This window comes from Callithrix jacchus, chromosome 3, assembly GCF_049354715.1.
Source record: "Callithrix jacchus isolate 240 chromosome 3, calJac240_pri, whole genome shotgun sequence".
NCBI classification, from domain to species: domain Eukaryota; kingdom Metazoa; phylum Chordata; class Mammalia; order Primates; family Cebidae; genus Callithrix; species Callithrix jacchus.
This window is the reverse complement of record NC_133504.1, coordinates 123,348,907-123,370,382: the sequence shown is the minus strand read 5'-3', so window position 1 is coordinate 123,370,382 and position 21,476 is coordinate 123,348,907. Positions and strand designations below refer to the sequence as shown.

The 21,476-nt window shown below is 37.2% G+C and overlaps 1 protein-coding gene across 4 annotated transcripts in view; it reads right to left on the bottom strand.

The window, feature by feature from the left end:
- BTC (betacellulin) overlaps positions 1-21,476 on the bottom strand; it is a 44,871-nt gene that overhangs the window by 7,129 nt on the left and 16,266 nt on the right. For all 4 annotated transcript variants that reach the window (XM_008993177.5, XM_002745724.7, XM_017970492.4 and 1 more), the window contains exons 2-3: positions 19,655-19,753; positions 3,871-3,988 (exon numbers count right to left, since the gene is read on the bottom strand). In XM_008993177.5, coding sequence (XP_008991425.1) covers positions 3,871-3,988; positions 19,655-19,753 — 217 coding nt within the window. The remainder of the gene's footprint in view (positions 1-3,870; positions 3,989-19,654; positions 19,754-21,476) is intronic.

Here is a 21,476-nt window from a genome sequence, read left to right as displayed (position 1 = left end):
GGATGAAAGAGAAAATTGCCTCCTGCAAGAGAGCCAGGTAACTTCATTCTGAGGTCGAAATTACAGGAAGCGAGCTTAGAAATATCTTGAGATATCAAAAGTCTGACATACATAAGACTAAAATTAGGGGTAGGAGGAATCCTTTTTTTCTTTTGTTTTCTTTTCTTTTCAGACAAAATCTCGCTGGTTCGCCAGACTGGAGTGCAGTGGCTCGATCTCGGCTGATTGCAACCCCCGCCTCCGGGATTCAAGCAATTGTATACTGCCTCGGCCTCCCAAGTAGCTGGAACTACAGGCACTTGCCACCATGCCCAGCTAATTTGTGTATTTTTAGTAGAGATGGGGTTTCATCATGTTGGCCAGGATGGTCTCCATCTCTTGACCTCGTGACCCACCCGCCTCGGCTTCCCAAAGTGCTAGGATTACAGGCATCGCACCCAGCTGGGAATCACTTTTAATTGTGTGTACAGGAGGGAGATTTTTTAGAGTTTTGTAAGGTTGGAATTAACGCTTTAAATATAATCTTTTCCAACTAGTTTAAATATTCCTCTAACAAATTTACTAAATGTATTTTTAAGCAATAGCTTTGCCCATAAAATGCACGGCAATTACTTTCTGCTGTTTTTCTAATTATACGCTGCGGGACTGGTGGCTTAACAATGCTTTAATTGAATTTCTCAATAAGCAGTATTTCCTAAAACTGGTACCCCCGTGAAGCCATAGCTAAAAGGTCAAAAGTTAACATAGCTGGTTATAGTGGTGCTCATGTTATTTTGCTTTTCAGCAAACCAATAACATATCAGCTGATGTTTATTTTCAGTGAGTGTATCTCCCATGTAGGGGAAGAAGAGGCAAAGAGAGCATATTCTAATTTTTTTTATTAAATGGTGACTAAGTGAGTTTTTATTTAATAAACATCTTTTTAAAATCAAAAATGTTAAAAGATGCTCATGATCCTTGAGGGCACTGCAAAATTGGGCATTGGGATCACTATTTTGAAATAACAACCAGACACTGTTGTAAAAAATCTATAAATATTAACTTGATCATTATTATCACCTTTGAGGTATGTGCTATCATTTACCCCATTTTATGGTTGAGGAAACTGACACACAGAGAATTTAAGAGAATGGGGATTCAAACAGGTAGTCTGGCTTCCAAGTCCATGCATTAACTGCAGAGTAAATGTGCTGTGCTGCATGTATAATAAAAATTATTTTTTACATGGGACAAAATAAATTGTCCCTTTTCCAAGTAAATAATAAGTTACTAAGAGAAAATTTGCATTATTTGAAACACTCTTTGGTTTTTCGTGTAAAAGCAAAGAGTCTACAAACTCCCATGATCCCAAGAAAAGGAGATATTTCTGGTTTCTCAAGACTGTGTTGTCACCAGTGACAAGAGAGTTTTGGCTGAATCTGTGCTACGTCGAGCCACCTGAAACATCAGTCCTAGGTTATCACTCATCTCACAGCTTCTCAGGAGGATGAGGAAGGAGAAGAGCATTAGCCTAGGAGTTTTGAGTCTAGCCTGGGTGATATAGCAAAACCTCATCTCCAAAAGAAATTGTTCTTAAAAAGTTGGAAATTTTTATTTATGGGAAACTTAAATCTGTTCTTTCAAAGTGGAAACTTTTAAAATTATGAAACACTTGCTCTGTGCTGGGTACCATAATTAGTGCTTTTGCATTTATTATTTTTCTAATCTTTAACACTTGACAGGACAGTATTATTACTCTCTCTTGTAGGTGATAAAACCGAGGCTCAGAAAAAGTAACTCACCCATTATTAACACTGCTTATAATAGGCAAAACAAAAACTTTTTTTAGGCCTATCTGGCTCCAAAATCTGTGCCTTGTGTGCTTTTTTTTTTTTTTTTTTTTTTTTTTTTTTGAGACGGAGTTTCGCTCGTGTTACCCAGGCTGGAGTGCAATGGGGCGATCTTGGCTCACTGCAACCTCCGCCTCCTGGGTTCAGGCAATTCTCCTGCCTCAACCTCCTGAGTAGCTGGGATTACAGGCACACGCCACCATGCCCAGCTAATTTTTTCTATTTTTAGTAGAGATGGGGTTTCACCATGTTGACCAGGATGGTCTCGATCTCTTGACCTCGGGATCCACCCGCCTCGGCCTCCCAAAGTGCTGGGATTACGGGCGTGAGCCACCGCACCTGCCCTGTCTGTAAGGATCTTCTGCCTCCCATTGACTGTGATTCATTCCTCTGCTAAGAAGATGTTCCATTCAGATTAAGGTCTTGGTCTGGAAATTTAGTATAGCAGTAGATGGACTGTAATAGGGACACTATTTGTTCATGCATCAGTCATTTCTTTTGCACCTAGTAAATTCTAAGCACTGTGTTTGACACTGAAATACAAAAATGAATAAGCCATGAGCCCTGCCCTCTAGGAGCTCACAGTCACAGAAGGCACATTTAAAGAAACCACCAGTTACGCTCTAGTGGATAAGAGCACTCACAGAGGTGTGACTAGACCACAGGGGAAGAACATCTAACTCAGACCCCGGTGTATGCCTGAGAAGGAGGAAGTCAGTGAAGGGGCCCACAATGAGATGACGAGTGCAGTGCATCTTAAACTGTTAGCAAGAATAAGTTTTTGGGCTATGAGAAGAGCTTATACAATAAATCATGAAATGAAATGAAGAATTTTAGAAAAGCATTTAGGAATATGGTGAGTTACAGCTAGAAAGTTAAGCCAGGATTAGATGATCTATGAGGACTAAGAAAATGACTTTACATTGGAGGGGACAATCTGTGTGTTGATCTCTGGCAGGTGGGTTTACACACTGTGGTTTTTATTTTAGAGGGCAGCAATATCAAAGAACAATAAATCTGCAGGCATAGGTACCAACAAGGAAAATGTATTGGGTTGAAGATCATTAATATTTCTAAAATTCAATATGTGCTTCCAAGCCAGGAAGCAATTAAATGAATTTTTTTAAATTTGATCTATTCCTCTCAACACACACACACTTGCACACACATTTCTTTATTTTCTTACATTAGCAATTGTGATCCACCTCCAGGCATTATCCATGCATATTTCTCTTTTAAATTAAACTTAACTATATTTAAGTTTTTAAAAAGTTCATGACTCTTAAAGTTTTTACAAAATTGGGATTTGGAATTATTTTTCTGAGATACTTATGGAAAAAAATATACTGGGGCAATTGTGCAGAAGAACACTAACCTTCTATGAACTTTAGGTCAAAATTGCACTTGAAGAATCACCTCTCAGTTCTCTAAGGAAAGGTCCCAGGAAACACATCAGTGGGACATCTTTTTAGAAAAAATACATATTTAAAAGATGCAAAAAAAAGTTCTGTATGCCTGAGTAAAACTGAAGTAGGACTCAAATACAGAGTTGAAAACTTTTCTCCCAATTCCCCACCGTACTAAACAGGCTTCACTAATCTCTTTTTTACAAATAGGACTAATTCCTTGTGCTTAACTGACACTTGCAAAAGTAGCTCTTAATTTGGCAGGAATTTCCTCCTATTTAAACTAACTACGAACCACCTAACACTTGTCAGAATAATTCATTTCCATTTGAGCCACCCAAGAGATTATTTGAGCCGAAAAGAATCAGTTCTGCTTGAGCAAGAAATCAGAGGACACTGCCCAGCCTAGAAGTGGAGCTGGATTCTCACATACTCATATTTCAGGAGGAAAGTGTGCGTCAGTGTCTCCATAAGTAGTTGCTGAGTGGGCCCCTAAACAAGCGGCTGGGGGCAGGACCAGGCGAAACTGTGTTCTGACAGATGGCATGGTTAGCTCAGACTTTCCAGTCCTGGCAAGCCCCAGGCAGGCACCATTCTGCACCCTTTTGCTTGCTGGCTGAGGACACTCCACTTACACACAGGAGGGCGTCTGCTCGGCCACCACGAAGCGGCATCTTCCTTTAATGCAGTAATGCTTGTATTGCTTGGGGCACCTAGAGAAGTGGCCTTTCCGCTTTGATTGTGTAGTGGTAGCTGGAAAATGAGAAAAAGTTCAATAAATCAACTCTCTGTAAACACTCACTTGTAAATAGAATTGTATTGCTATCTTGCTGCCAGTTTCTCTGCAGAATATATTTGGATCTCTCATTTTTCCTTTTCTCTGCATTAGGATAAAAGTCAGGCTTTTGTGACTCCAAAATAGCTCTAGATATTGAGCACTGGTGATCGTGGTGAGAACATTCCCGACTTTAATTAAGATTTGACTTCAACCTACCTTTCAGAAACTTTACTGTCATTTAAAGGTTAAAACACAAGTATAATAGGAGAGAAGACTTTCGTGCCATGAAAGTTATCAGAGTCATGTTAGGGAAGGGAGGTTTATTGTTTGGTTGGCTTTTGGGTTTGGTTGTGATTGTTGTTTAACCTACACACTTACATAGCATTTCCTGAGTACTAGATGCTGGTCTGTTTGCTTTTTGTGTATTTTTCACTTAATGTTCATAACAGCCTTGTGAGGTAAGCACCATTCTAATCTCCAACTGATAGATGCACAAAGTACAACACATGGAGGTTAAGTCACTTTCCAAGATCACACAGATAGAAAGTGGCAGAACAGGGACTCAAACCCAGGCAGTCTGCCTCTGAGTCCACGTTCTTGACTGCTACATACACTCTGGCATTTAGTTCAGCCAGCTGCTCGCCAGGTGTGGGTGATCAACTCTCAGCCTGATGCATCCAGAAGTCACACCTGCCTCAGTGGGAAATTGTGTCTCTAATTTGCCCCATGGATTCCTTCTGCTGCTGTGACGTAGGAGGAAAATACTGAAAACTCCATGCTCTGGACTTAAATCCTGAACTGACTTCCTTGCCTTATTCTTTTAGGGGTTTGATTGTCTAATTTTTCAACTGAGGATAGTAATATGTAGCTATTTCCCCATCACTGACATGTAAAAGCTTTAGTAAATAACAATAGTCAAGATAAATAGAACAGAAATACGAACTAGCTGTTTCGTTTATTAATTTACAAGGGACATATGTCTGTACCCACAGAAAACAACAAGCCAGCTCCAGCCCAGGGTCAAACTTTCCATGTTCAGGCAGCTTGCAGGATCCAGCCATCTGTGGAGCCAGGAGGACCATTGTGTGTTTGTGTCAGAAGGGCATGTCACACTAGGTTTGGTATGGTACCTGGCATTCCAGTGACATTAAATAATCATTTCATTTATAGCAATGACTATCAAACATCGTGATTAATATTATGAAAAGGGTACACGTAATTTCCCCGGGCCAACAGAGACAGGACTCTCAAAGGACTTAGGATAATCTATACACTGCAAATTCCTGTGATTCCAGGTCACAGTACAGAGTGTCAAGGGATGGCAGAATGTCACTGAGGAACTGGCTAGCCTGGTTGTGATTGGTGACTTGATAACCACCTTGGCTGACTGCTTGTACCAATGAGACTTATCAGAAAGACTAAAATGTCTTCCAGAAATAACTGCAAATGTATCAAAGGCAAAGCCCTGTATATTCTGACAAATAAATTAATGTCAACTTTCATTTGTTGAGTGTTTTCTATTTTCAGAGCTCTATAATAGGTACTAGAAAACATCTAAGAAATAAAGGATACGTTATCTAACTATCTAAACTGGTAAACTAGAACATATAGAAAAACAAGAATAAGCAATAAACCGGTAAAAAATACCATCATAACCAGGTAATGGTTTTAGTACACTGGAAACAGTGTAAAGAACACTGGATTTGGAGAAAAAAATTCGTGTTAATTTTCAGCTCTACCTTTCATTAGTTGGATGACTCTGGGCAAGCTAATTAAGCTGTCTGAACCTTTGTTTCCTCATCTGTAAGACAGAGATGATAACATCTAGTTTGAAGGGCTGTTGAGAGATGCAGATAAAAAGGACATATAGAAATTCTTAGCAGAATTTCTGGGACAATAAACTCCTCAGTAAATGAATTAATCCCAGAATCTTACAATCTTGGCAATTCTAACAGCAATCTTGTATAAGTATGAAGAATGCTTACCTAATAAAAGAAAAATGTATGAAAATGTAGATTTTAGAGGAGGTGAACAAGCAATTGATTAATGGAGAATGTCAAGGGCAGAGGCATGGCGTCAAGAATATGCAGGTCTAATGCAGGCAGTGGGAGGCAGATTTCACTGAAATGGAAGGGTCCTGAAGGAGAACAGCAAAGAATGTCTGTGAATAAAAGTTAGAAACTCTGAATTTAGTAGGCTGAAGTGTTTACACTTGGAACACAATGCAAGAGAGAGCTGAGGATGATTCTTATGGACGAAATTAAATGATATATTAAAAAATACTTCAAACTGTGAAGCATCCTATCACCATATTACCTAGGAGAGTATAGACTGGACTCTTAGTAGGGACAAAGAGAAAACCAGGGCAGACACGTGATGTGAATCTAGGTTAGAGGGATGGAGGACAAGGAGATTAACTCACGAGGCAGCAGACTTAATGACAGATCTTGTGTGAGCAAGAAAGACCTTTCCAGAGTTGCAAAGCATACCTGCCTTTAAATATGTATGTCATTTGGCTATGTATCCTAAATTTTACTTATTTCACTAGCTGTTGTGCCCCTTTAAATGCACCCAGACTTTTGATAAACATTATCCAGAGTATGATACCAAAAAGCAAATTAACCAGCAGCTGCTGAATGCAATGATTTGATCAGCTTTCGTCCATCCAAGCAGCACAAATCTATGCCAAGGAAATGGTTGCCAGGTCCTGTTTTGATCGCTCACAGAGCTCTCTCTTTTGCCAAGTAAGCATGCTCTTAAATATTCCCAGCATCATTTAGATTTTAAAACATTTCCATCCCACCAGGCAGAAAATGTCCAGTGATTTCTTTAAGGAACTTTAAAACCTGAAACTAAAATAAATCACATATACTGCCACAAATGCATACACATGCACGCAAACACACATACACACACACACAAACCCAGATGGGATGGTCTCTTCCTTGTGAAAATGACAAGCTAATCAGCATTCTTTCTTTTGAAAGGCACCTAAAATATCAATTCCTTATAATCCAGTATTCATCAAGTTCATGTTATCTAAAAACTGAACTACAGAACCCAGTGTTTTCTGCCCATCATTAGACCTGATAATATAGGGCATGGGAGGGTGAATATACCCTTCCATTTCAGAGATATTTATGCAGAAGGAGAAAAATTTAATCTTATGACAAAAGAGTGATTGGTCCCAAGTATTGTGTTTCTCTGTTGTAAAGTGAATGACATAGTCTTGAAAATGTAGCAATGTGGTAACCAGAAATACCCACCGATCTAGAGGTGGTCGAACTCAACTGATCTTTTTTCCTCCCATATTATCCCTTTCCAACTCAAATTCCCAAAACAAAAGCACACCCCTGTCCCAGAGAACTTCACTGGAAAACTACATCCCCTAGTGGGCTGGGCTGCAACACAATCTCATGAGTGGATGGGCACCCCTGATAATATATAGCAATCTCTTCACGGGACACTATACTCTAAAGATGCTAAACACCAACTAAATAAGAAATTATTAGTGTTGCTGCAGGTTAGTGGATGTAACTCTAAGGGTTTGCAAAAGGAATCAGAAGCAAGGACATCTTTCTTACATCATATAGCAATTAGACAAGAGGTAGTCATCCTCCTTGGGTCATATAGGTAGTTAGATGAGACATACTAGATTCCCCTGGGCTAAGCAAACTGGAGGAATACAGCAAACACCCAAATGACTTAGTTTCCATATGGAACTTTCCTCAATTTGATGGATGTTTTGATTAAACATAGCATAGTTCCTTAGTCTCTATATCATTCTAGTTCCCAAGACAAAAGAGGCTTTGTGATGCCTTTATGACTAAAACTCTTCAGAATAGAGCCATCAGGTATATCTTTCATAAAACCTTTACTTATTTATTAAAACAGTATTCATTCAAATATATTTAATAATTTTGTAGATGACACTGATATCAGCAACTATATTCTGAAGTCAATTCAAAGGGCAATCAATACTACAACTATTATTACAATGCTTTTTTGTAATACCTATTACAATGGTTATAACCTTATAGTAAATCTAGCTCCATAGTTAGATGCACAGTTACATCTCTATGTAACAAATGTAAAAGGAAATGTTAAACTTTGAAATAGAAGTCCCGGCTGGGCGCGTTGGCTCAAGCCTGTAATCCCAGCACTGGGAGGCCGAGGCGGGTGGATCACGAGGTCAAGAGATCGAGACCATCCTGGTCAACAAGATGAAACCCCGTCTCTACTAAAAATACAAAAATTAGCTGGGCATGGTGGCGCGTGCCTGCAATCCCAGCTACTCGGGAGGCTGAGGCAGGAGAATTGCCTGAACCCAGGAGGCGGAAGTTGCGGTGAGCCGAGATGGCACCATTGCACTCCAGCCTGGGTAACAAGAGCGAAACTCAGTCTCAAAAAAAAAAAAAAAAAAATAGAAGTCCCACAGGTGTTAACGAGGAGACTGAGGAAGAAAAACAACTATAAATTCATCCTCCCACACACATAGGAAGTAGGGCCTAGGGCTTTATGATTTTACTCCTTGGCTTCCAGGCATCTTCCCGATAGGGATTTCCTCATTTTACAAACTTCTTCGGCCAAAATGTGAAGAAGAACGTTTCATATATTTGAAGTTAATTTTCTTTTTTATCTTGCCAACTGTCTCTGGTCAGAGGAATGTAAATTCAGTGTCCTTGAAGAAATAAAAACTTTGAAAATGTATTTTAATTGAAGATCCCTATTTGTCTTACATCCAATGACATTTCCTACAGAAAAGTGAAAGGGGAAGTTACATCTCACACAGGTACATGCTAACTTTTTCTGAACTACTAGAATTTTTTATATGGGAATTCAGTGGCATGATATGGCCAGACTAGCATGTCTTTTAAGTAGGAAGGCCCTGCCATATATTTCCGAGCTTATAGGAATGAGATTTCACCCAGAGCTGTCCTTTTTCATTTTATCCCTTTGGAGGAAAACAAAAGAATCAATGCTGAAGCATAGGTATCTCTGCACATGTTTAAAAATATTCATGGCTGGAGGCAAATAAAGATGAAGGGACAGGAAGAAAATGTATCTTTCTCTTGTTTTTTCAAGAATACATCCTGCAGAATTCTTGTGTGCATGATGATTCCTTTGCCCATTCTTCTTTGCTGGATCCTCCTTGCCTCTCTCAACCTGTAAAATTTTGCAAATACAGCAGGGCTGGATGCTCCCTCCTCTCCTCTTCTTCCTGGGTAAGCTCATCAAGTCTCCTATCCTAAACACATCTTTATGATAACAATTTCTAAATTTAGTTTGCCTCCTAGGTATCGTCCCTCATTCCCAACAGTCCAACTAACTAACATCTTCACTTGGATACCTAAATGGCATTTCAACTTAACGCTTCCAAAATAGAATCCTTGATTTTCCTATTCAAACCTGGCCTTTCCTTATCTCAGTAAATAATATCCATTCTTCTGTTATTTCAACCAAAAATCTTGGAATTATCTTGGCTTATCTCTCTCTTACTCTACATCTAATGCATCAACAAATCCTGTTGACTGTATTCAAAATATATGCAGAATAATCCCACGATATCCACTACCGTGGTCTAAGCCCAGTAGCATCTCAGGCTGGAAATAGTCTCTATGATGACAGCTTTAACCAGTCTCTTTCCTTCTGCCTTTGTCCAATTGATTGTCAAGTCTGCATACAGAAACCAGAGTAATGCCATTAAAACTCAGAGAAAAAGCTGAAGGCCTTATACTCCTTGGCAAGGCTCTATTATACCTTACTCATTACCTCTCTTTCTCTGTTGCCTTTCTGATCTCATATGTGAAAATTGTTCGTTTTTGCATCCTTGACACCTGCACAACCTGCTGCATAGCAGGTGCTCATGAATATTAGTAAAATGAATGAATGTATCACTCAAGTTAGAAAATGATACAGTCTGTTGAGAAGATCTGTTTCTGCATCCTATTAGTTTAGTTTTTAAGAATCTACTGTTCTCATTTGCACTTTACCTTCAGGAAATTATTATTATTATCACTATTTTAGAATTATTCTCACACATTACACATTTTGATCCTCCCACATGATTCTAAACAGTTTAGCATGGTGATTAACAACACACTTTCTAGAGAGATGGTGTCTCTGAATTCATATCACGCTACTTTTGTTTACTGTATGATCTTAAATTACTTTACCTCTCTGTGCTTCAGTGTCTTCATTTGAAAAAGGGAATAACGTAGTTACCCCTAGGATTAAATGAATTGATACACATAGAACACTCAGAACAGTCCTTGGCACATAGCAGGAGATGGATAGATGATGGACACTATCTTTTTATTAAAAGTGTAGTTGTTGATGATGATGATGCTATATCCCAGATGAATAAAGTATAATAAAATAAATCATCAAAGAAAGGAAGGAAAGGAGGGTGGAAGGAAGGAAGGAAGGAAGGAAGGAAGGAAGGAAACAAAAAAGTTAAGAGGGAACAAGAATGAGAAGGAGGGTGGAAGGGGGAAGAAGATTGATTTGAAGAAGTCAATTGATGATATTGTGGCCATCATATAAGAGTAGGCGCATCTAGCTTAGATCCTCAGAGATCGAGCTCAAATATATTTAGCACAGTCTATTAATTTTACCTGATATTGTAAGGTAATGAGGTTATTTTAGTCTGATAATATAAGAAGCTCAATCCTTGATTCGAATTTTCAAAATCAACTGATTTTCAACACTTCTGGCCTTGCGTTCTTGAGGTTTTTTGATTGTTTCATTTCTGTTTTCTAATAGGCTACTAGAAAAAGAAGAGTAAACCAAAGAAAGAATTAAGCATTTTTGCTCTGTATTTCTCTCACTGATTTCTTAACATCTGTCTAACATATAGTCATGTTTAAGTCTGTTTTCTCTCCATCTCCAGATAAAGTTCTCAAATAGCAAAATGCGTAACTATGTTTTTAAGCCCATTTGCAAGAAAAAAGTCTGTGTCTTATACAGAAAAATGTGAAATATTTTTTTCTGACATTACATTATTATTGTGGTATTTAAGCAATCTGATTTTCCACCGAATCACTAATGTGTTTGTGTTTTAATTATACCAATAATTTTACTAAAATAATTTACAAAAAATATTGGTTTTGTTCCACAGGCCTCATCACTCATTGCATAAAAGCCAGTTTCCCACAGTGTACAGACCACAGTATATAATCTCTATTTTTAATTTTTTTGATTCACATACTCATTTTTGCATTATTTGAAGTTTTCAGCTTTTATATTTATTATTTATAAGTAATACATTTACATTTAATATTTGTAAAATATTTTAGAAAATTTACAATAGTTTTACTAAAATATTTATAAGATCTATAAATGCAGACTTAAACTCTGACATACAAGCAATAGTGAGAAAAAGGAATCAGGGATTCATAAATTTTGCTTTCCACAGATGCTAAGGAGGTGGGGAGATAGCCAGGGATTGGTTGAAAGATACAAAATTATAGTTAGAAAAAAGGAATAAAGTTCTAATATTCTCCAACACTGTAGGGTAACTATAATTAACAATAATATACTGCATATTTTGAAATAACTAAAGAAGCAGATTTTGAATGTTTTTAACACATGAAAATGATAAATATTTGAGGCAATAGATATGTGCTAATTACCCTGATTTAATCATATAACATTGTAAACGTGTGAAAATAGCCTGCTTCATTCTATAAATACGTATAATTATTGTGTCAATTAAAAATAATAATAATAATAATAAATTTTAAAGAAAGCAGAAAACACACCAGAAAGTAATTATCTGGGCATGTCCCCAGACCATCTCTCAGAAAAGAAATTATAATTCAGAGAAAATTATGAATTTGAGCGGGTGAACAAAAAGAACTACTTCCTCAGTGATCCTTCAGAGGAAAAATTAGAGGTAAATGTAAACGCCAAAACCTATCCAAATAATGCAAAAACGGGTATTTGAATTTAAAATAATTAAAAATAGAGATCACATACTGTGGTCTCTACACTGTGGGAAACTGGCTTTCACACAATGAGTGATTAGGCCTGTGGCACTCTAAGACCATGCAGGGTGCAACTTGTCACTGACTTACTATGGAAGATGTGTGATGGGGAGGTCTGCTTTGATGGGCATAGACTTTGAAAAAAAAAATTTTGGTGCTGGAAGCAGAAAGCTGCCTAAGACGTCAAAATGGCTTAGAGTGTGGGGTTGGGGATTATTCTGTTTAGCGACTTCCTTAGACCCCTCTTTATGCTCAAGGTATTAGAAATGTAAAAGCCACGTCTATTTGTAATATACAAAATATTAGAAAATAGCGCCCATCAACCAAGGAATGGATAAAGCAAATGTGGTATACATACACCATGAAATACGGCTCAACCATAAAAAGGAACAAAATAATGTCTTTTGGAGTAACTTGGATGAAGCTGGAGGCCATCATATTAACAGAAGTAATGCGGGAATGGGAAATCAAATAGTGTATATTCTCACTTATAAGTGGAAGATAAGCTACAAAGACGCTGTATTAGTCTGTTCTCATGCTGCTTATAAAGACATACCAACACTGGGTAACTCCTAAAGGAAAGAGGTTTGATTCACAGTTCCACATGGCTGGGAGTCCTCACAATCATGATAGACACTGATTGAGGAACAAAGTCACACTTACATGGCAGCAGGCAAGAGAGCATGTGCAGGAGAACTCCCATTTATAAAAGTACCATGAGAATATTATGGAGGAAACCACCCCCATGATTCAATTCTCTCCACCTGGCCCTGCTGCCCTTAACACTTGGAGATTATTACAATTCAAGGTGACAACTGGATGGGGACACAGCCAAACCATATCAGATGCAAAGGCACAAGAAAGTTATAGCAAACTTTGGGGATTCAGAGGGGAAGGGTGGGAGCAGGTTGAGGGATAAAAGACTGCATAATGGGTACAGTGTACACTGCTTGGGTGATGAGAGCACTAAAATCTTAGAAATCACCACTAAAGAACTTGTCTATGTAAGCAAAAACCACCTGTACCCCAAAAACTATTTTTTCTTTAAGTTCTGGGATACATGTGCAAAACGTGCAGGTTTGTTACATAGGTATACATGTGCCATGGTGGTTTGCTGCACCTACCCACCTGACATCTAGGTTTTAAGCCCCACATGCATTAGGTATTTGTCTTAATGCTCTCCCTCCCATTGCCCCCCACCACCCCCACAGGCCCCAGTGTTGGATGTTTCCCTGTGTCCATGCGTTCTCATTGTTCAATTCCCACTTATGAGTGAGAGCGTATGGTGTTTGGTTTTCTGTACCTGTGTGAGTTTGCTGAGAATGATGGTTTCCAGCTTCGTTCATGCCCTGCAAAGGACATGAAGTCATTCTTTTTTATGGCTGCACAGTATTCCATGGTGTATATGTTCCACATTTTCTTTATCCCGTCTATCATTGATGGGCATTCCCCCAAAACTATTAAAATAAAAACTGTTTTAAAGAAAACAGAGGAGTAATGTCATCAAGATAGCAAAATAGAAAGCTTTCCACTATCCTACTCTCCAAAAACACACTGAGTCAACATTACAAAATACAGACAGATTCTCTTGTAAGAAATTCAGAAACTAGTTGAGAAGCTCCTGATTTCTAAGTGAATGCAAACGCAGCCACAGTGAAGAAGGTAGGAAAATCTGAGACAGCTCTCATCATGATCCCTACCCCTAATACAGCACCGTATGATCAGAAGAAAAGTTCCGAGATCTCAGCTTCTCTTTGGTAAGGAAGAGTCAGACTATATGTTCACCATCACATCTTTTCTCGACCTTCTCAAAAGACTGGCTTTAGTCCTGCCTGTCTCAGAACACTGACAGGACCTGACATATTCTAGCCACCTTAGGGCCAGTGAGATCAGAAACATCAGTTAAGGTTGGTAATCTCCATAGCCCACTCACCTGGCTCAGCATAGAGTGAACAAAAGACAAAGATGACCAGCTCCCAGCTTCCCCGCTGCTTTATTTATTTATTTTTTTTAGATGGAGTTTCACTGTTGTTACCCAGACTGGAGTGCAATGGCGCGATCTCGGCTCACTGCAACCTCTGCCTCCTGGGTTCAGGCAATTCTCCTGCCTCAGCCTCCTGAGTAGCTGGGATTACAGGCATGCACCACCATGCCCAGCTAATTTTTGTATTTTTAGTAGAGATGGGGTTTCACCTTGTTGACCAGGATGGTTTCGATCTCTTGACCTTGTGATCCACCCACCTCAGCCTCCCAAAGTGCTGGGATTATAGGCGTGAGTCACCGTGCCTGGCCCCCCACTCTTTATGTCTAATGCCTCTACTTGTCAGGGGTGGCCCGTAGGACTTGCATCTGTCTTGCCTGTCCTACAGCACAGACAGAATTCAATATACTCTAGCTGCCTGAGGTGCCAGTGAGAACAGAAACAGTAGTTAGAACTAGCAGCTGTTTGTTACAGTGCATCAAGTCAAATCAGTATGGAGTTAATGGGGTAGAGGAACCTCAGTTCCTAGCTTTTCCTTGAGACAGAGGGTCCAATTATGCAAATTTTCTAGAAGCTGCCCAAGGTAAGTCTCACTTATCTCAGATCTGATGGGACTTAGCATATTCTTGAGGTCTTGGAATAAGAACAAAGAAAGAAGGTTGGACTAGTACAAAGGCTTGACGGGCCCCCAAATCCCTTCAGCCAGACTGTTTAATGAGAGTCTCCTCCTGCATAAGGCCAGTCCATAAAGACAGAAGAGGTAGCTGTTTTCTGTAATGTACAGATACCAAGACAGCAAGTTAAGAAAAATGAAGAAACAGGTAAACATATTCTAAAGAAAGGAGGGGAAAAAAACAACACTAATGAAATGAAGATGTATAATTTTTTTTGACAGAGAATTTAAAATAACTATCATGAAGATGCTCAGTGAAGACAGGAGAAAAATCCATGAGCAAAGTGAAATTTTCAACAAAGAGAAGTATTTTTTAAATGAAATGCAAATTGTGGAGCTGGATAATCCAATAACTAAGCTGAAAATTCAGTAGATGGGTTCAACAGCAGACTATGTCAACCAAAAGACAGGAGCAGCAAACTTGAAGATAGGTCATTGGAAATTATGCAAACGTAGGAGCAAAAAGAAAAAATAAGATTTTCAAAAAGTGAAAAAGCTTAAAGGACTTATGAAACACCATAATACAGGCAGACCAATATACATCTGAGAGTAGTCCAAGAGAAAAACAGAAAGGTTATTCACAGAAATAATGCCCTAAACTTACCAAATTTAAGGAAAGAAATGGACATACATATCCAGAAGACCAACAAATTCCAAAATCCCAAAACCCAAAGAAATATACGCCAAGACACCTTACAATGAAATTGTCAAAAGTTCAAGATAAACAGAGAATTTTGAGAGCAGCAAGATGAAAATGACTTTTCATGCTCAATGGATCCTCCATCATACTATCAATGGATTTCCCAGCAGAAACGTTGAGGGCCAGAAAGGACTAGGATGACATACAGGCATGCATCACTTACTGACAGTGAGATGTTTGGAGAAATAAATTATTAGGCAGTTTTTTCATTGAGCAAACATCATAGAGTGTACTTACACAAACCTAGATGATGTGACCTATACACACCTTAGTTATTTGGTATAGCTTATTGTTCTGAGGCTACAAACCTATACAGCCTGTTACTGTACTAAATACTGTAGGCAATTATAAGATGATAGTAAGTATTTTTACATCTAAACAGAAAAGTTACAGTAAAAATATTATATAAAGGTTTGCAAATAGGATATCTATATAAGGCACTTACTATGAAAGGAGCTTGCAAGACTAGAAGTTTCTCTAAGTGAGTCAGCAAGTGAGTGGTGAGTAAATATGACAGCTTAGAACATTATCATAAACTACCACAAACTTGATAAACATTATACTCTTAGGCTACATTTGTATTATAAAAAAATTCGTTCTTCAATAATTAATTAACTTTAACTGTAACTTTTTTATTGTATAAATATTTTTATTAAATTTTCCTTTGACTTTTGTAATAGCAGCTGAAAACACACTCTACAAAAATATTTTCTTTATTTCTTATTCTATAAGCCTTTTTCTATTTTAGTTTGTACTTTTTGAACTGATGTTACAGAAATAAAAAGGATAATATTAGACTACTATAAACCAACAAATTGAATAACCTAGAAGAAACAGATAAATTCCTAAAAACAAGCTATCTACCAGATTGAATCATAAAGAAATAGAAAATGTGAACAGACCTATAACTAATAAGAAAATTGGTTATAATATGAAACCTCCACAAATAAAAGCCCAGGTCCAGATAGCTTCACTAGTGAATTCTATCAAACATTTAAATATGTAATTCCCATTCTTCTTAAACTACTTCAAAAAATTGAAGAGGAAGAAACACCTCCAAACACATTTTCTGAAGCCAGTATTGTCCTGATACCAAAGTTAAACAATTACATTATAAGAAAAGAAAACTACAGGGCAACATTCTTCATGAATATAGATTCATTCATAATTCATTTAGACAAAATTCAACACCCTTTCATAATAACAATTTTTACAAACTAGTAATAGAAGGACATTACCCCAACATAATAAAAGCCTTATATCGAAATCTCTTAACTAACATGACACTTAATGATAAAAAATTAGAAAGCTTTTCCTCTAAGATGAGGAGCAAGAGCAAGACTAGCATGCCCAGTCTCACCACTTCTGTTCAACATAGTGCAGGAAGTCCCAGCCAGAGCAATTAGGAAAATAAATAAATAAATAAAATCTAAATTGGAAAAAAAATAGTTTTATCTCTGAAGATGACATGATCTTATACATAAAAAATTCTAAAGACTACACACAGACACACACACACACACAAACTGTAAGAACTAATTTACAAATTTGGCAAAGTTGTAGGATACAAAATCAACATTAAAAACCAGTTGTATTTGTATACACTAATCACAAACTATTCAAAAAGCAAAGTAAAAAGTAAACTAATTTATGATAGCATCAAAAAGAATAAAACACTTAGGAATAAACTAAAGAAATGAAAGACTTGTCCACTGAAAACTATAAAACATTGATTAAAGAAATTAAAGAAGATAAAAGTGTATCAAAAGACATCCTGTTTTTGTGGATTGAAAGATTTAATATTGTTAAAATGTCCATACTACCCAAAGTGGTCTATGGGTTGACTATCAAAATTCCAATGACTTTTTTTTTTTACAGAAATGGAAAAACAAATTTAAAATTCAAAGGAAACTACAAAGGACCCTGGCTAGACAAAAATGATCAAGAACAAAGTTGGGGGTATCGTTCTTCCTCATTTTAAACATACTACAAAGCTACAGTAATTAAAAGAACATGGTTCTATACTGGTATGAAGACCAATAGAACAGAATATACAGCTCAGCAATAAACCCATGAATATATGAACAACTAATCTTCAGCAAGGGTACAAAGAATACACAATGAGAAAAGGGTAGTCTCTTAAATAAATGATGTTTGAAAACTAGATATCCACATGCAAAAGAATGACATTGGACCTGCTGTTTCATTACACAAAAACCAACTCAAAATGGACTGAAGACTTATATATAAGATCTGAAAGAGTAAAATTCCTGCAAGAAAACATAAAAGAACATTTCTTGACATTGGTCTTCACAATGATTTCTTAGCTTTTGTCACCAAAACCACAGGTGACAACAGCAGAAATGAACAAGTGGGACTATGTCAGATGAAAAACCTCTTCACAGCAAAAGAAACAACAGAGTGAAAAGGCAACCCATGGAATGGCAGAAAATGTTTTTAAACTATACATCTGTAAGGGATTAATATCCAAAATACATAAAGCACTCTCATACTCAATAACAAAGAAACAACCCAACAAAAATCAGGATCTCAATGAGATACTTGTATTCCTGTTTATCGTAGCATTATTTTATAAAAGTCAAAAGGTGGAAGCAACTCAAGTGTCTATTGACAGATTAACAGATAAAGAAAATATGGGATACACATACAATATTATTCAGCTTTATAAAACAGAAAAATATTGCCATTGTGACAATATGGGTGACCCTGAAAGAAATTTTGCTAAGTGAAATAAGACAGACACAGAAAGACAAATATAATATGAATGCCTCTACTTCCATGAGGCATCTAAAATTGCCAAATTTATAGAAGCAGATAGTAGTATGGTGGTTGCTGGGGAGTTGGGGAGATGCTATTCAATGTGTATAAAGTTTTGGTTCATGAAAGACTAATAAATTTGAAGAGATCTGTTAACCTACAGTTAACAATATTGTACTGCCCACTTTAAAATTTGTTAAATAAGAAGATCTCATGTTAATTGTTTTTAACACAATAAAAATAAAATTTAAAAACATTTAGAATGATCATGAGGTAGATTTTTGAACATTGTCAGTCATCAAATTATGGAATAATTTCCCAAGGGAAATGTGAAAAAAATGCCATCATTGAAGACATTTTAAACCAGACTGAAGAAAAACACAAACACATAAAGTTGGTCTTGTTCTTCTGCCTACATGGATGACAAGGCCCAAGCATGACCTAAGACACCATTAGATTCTACAGCCAACGAGCACCCTCTTGCCACCCACTACTGTGAGGAATGAAAGAGGAAAATTTGGCTGGAACTGATGACTCACATCAGGAAGACTTGCTCAGTGTGTTCCTGGCTCTGTTACAACTTCCCAAGGGTGCTAGGAAAGGAGCAGTTTTCACCAAGTCACCATAGTCCCAGCTCATAGAATTTTCCAGGGAATACGGTAGGCTCTTCTCCACTGCAGATAGTAATATGGTGCTTTTTTAACTGGCCTGTGTTTTGTTTGGTTTTGTTTTTTTAAGTCAGAAATAACCTCTGTAGAAGACCAGACCATATAATCTATACAGAACAGCATAACCTTAGACCAGGGGTCAGCAAACTGTAATCCAAGGATCAGATCTGACCCACAGCCTGTTTCCCTAACTAAAGTTTTATTGGGACAGAGCCAAACATATTCATTTGCATAGTGTCTATGACTGCTTTCACAGTACAATGGCAGTGTTGACTCCTTGTGACAAAGACTTCATAACCCCCGAAGCCTAAAACTCTTTTTACTTAACCCTTTATTTAGGCCAACTCCTGCCCTAAACGGATAACTTTGAGAAAACTAATTTAAATATCTCCAAGCTAAAATATGCAAAATCCTTGCCCTCTCCCTTTCTTTTAACTATGGTAGAAAAGAAACAAGGAATTTAACTTTGAATAGAATATGTCAGCTTCTCATGAATCCAGTCCAAGATATCACATGCTAGAGTCTGGAGCATGCATCTGTGACCCAAAATACAGTGGTTGAGTGAAGGCACTAGAATCAGAAAGACCTGAGTTTGAATTCCAGATTTGATATTTTCCAGCTGTATGACCTTTGGCAAGATATTCAATCTTTGTAGTTTTTTCCTTGAAATAAAATAAAAAATATTATCTAGTTCAGAGGGCTCTTGAGAGTAGTAATGAATTACTGTATATAAAGCACTTAGCACCATGCCTGGTACCTTAATATGTGCTCAAATAATTACCTAATATTATTAATATTATTATTATCAGAAAATTAAAACTCAGATTTGAATATAAAGCTAGTTAAACATTACCTGCACAGTTTTCCTTGGGATCTCCGCAGAGAAGGCCATTAGTTTCAGGACTTCCAGTGGAATTCCCATCTGCCACCACACAGTGGAGGATCACTAGACCTTCAGGTTCAAAACAAAACCAAAATTAAACATGAAAATTGGCTTATTGTGAAACAGTCTATCAAACTCATGACCCATTTATGAAAATAGCCAGCCTATGGTTTCCATTTCCAAGTCATTCACTCCCAGGAAGGCATACAGAGGCCAGCATGCTGCACATTTTCAGTTCATTGCTAAAGACAGAATTTTCAAGCCAGCGTCACTTAAATCTAACTATAGATCTTAAGGGAGGAAACTATGGCTTGTGATAGAGCCTTACAACAAAAGCAGAAGTAAAAGCAACTGAATTCCCAGTCCCTGAATGAATATACTGATGAATTTTGAGGGAGAGTGATTGGTGAACATCCACAGCAAACAGTGCCTTCGCCATTCCACACAGAGCCAGCATCTCTCGGGTGTTAACAACTGAATGTGCTTCTTTCTGGGGAGATATTTGATCCATGGGAATTATTTATAAATTTTAGGTTCCTCCAGTTAAGTATCTCCGTCTCTGAGGACAGGCCACATGTTTTACAAGGGAAAGAAGAATGCCATGCTGTGGTTGGAATGGTTCAGAATACAATGTGCAGTCCTTGTGTAGATACTGATTTAAATACACCAACCATAAAAGGTCACTTCTAAGGTAATCAGAGAAATTTGAAGCTGACTGGACACTAGTTAATATTAAAAAATTGTTATAGCTATTTTAAAGTATGATAATATTATGGTTTAGGTTAAAAATAGGGTCTCTCTCTCTATATATATATAATTGTGTGTATATATATATATATATACACACACACATATATATATATATATGGATAAAATTGATGTATCTGAGGTTTGCTTTAAAATAATCCAACATGAGAAAGAGGATATAAAGTAAGAAAAGGCATGGATGAAATAAGGTTGGCCATATGTTGATAGTTGCTGAAGCTGATAGTGGGTATATCAAGGGTCATTATGTTGTCCTCTCTAGTTTGTATATGTTTAAACATGTCTATAGCAACAGGAGGAAAGAATAGAAAAAGAAAGGAGGGAGGAAAGTGAAGGAAAAGAAAGATGGCTTAGGAATTAGCTGGTCTTGAATTCAAGAGCTGTTCTTTTCATGTAAGTACATAAAACACTTAACACGGTGCTGCCATTTAATCAATGTACAATAAAAATTACAACTGACAAGAACAATACAACTGTCCACCAGTTGTATTGAAATTTATACATAGAATGCTTTCTAAATTTATGGATGTTCTCCAGTTCAATTAATTTCAACAAACATTCATGGATATTCAGGAACACACAGGTAGATGGGATGTACTAGACCCTTAAGTTGCACCAAGCGTAGAGACAATTAATCAGCCAACCAATTAACCATAACACAAAGTGCTACTACTGTACCAGAAAGCAACAGTTCCTAGCAATTTCAAAGGTCAAAGGAGTTTTCAAAAGGGATATTTCAAAGAGAAACTCTTTTTGACCTAATTGGAAAAGTTTTAAAAAAAGAAATTGTACCTAGCATGGATAACAGTGAAGAGAAATGGAAACTCAAATCCATTGGTAATGGGCAAATTAGTACTGCTCTTCTCGAGGACAATTTAGAAATATACAAAACATAAAAGCAAACACACACACACAATGTGTAAGTCTTAAATCCAGTAATTACATTGCTAATGGTTTTTCCTAAGGCAATAATTCAGGATAAATATAGAGATTTAGCTACAAAATGGCATGGGTTTAAAAAATATGT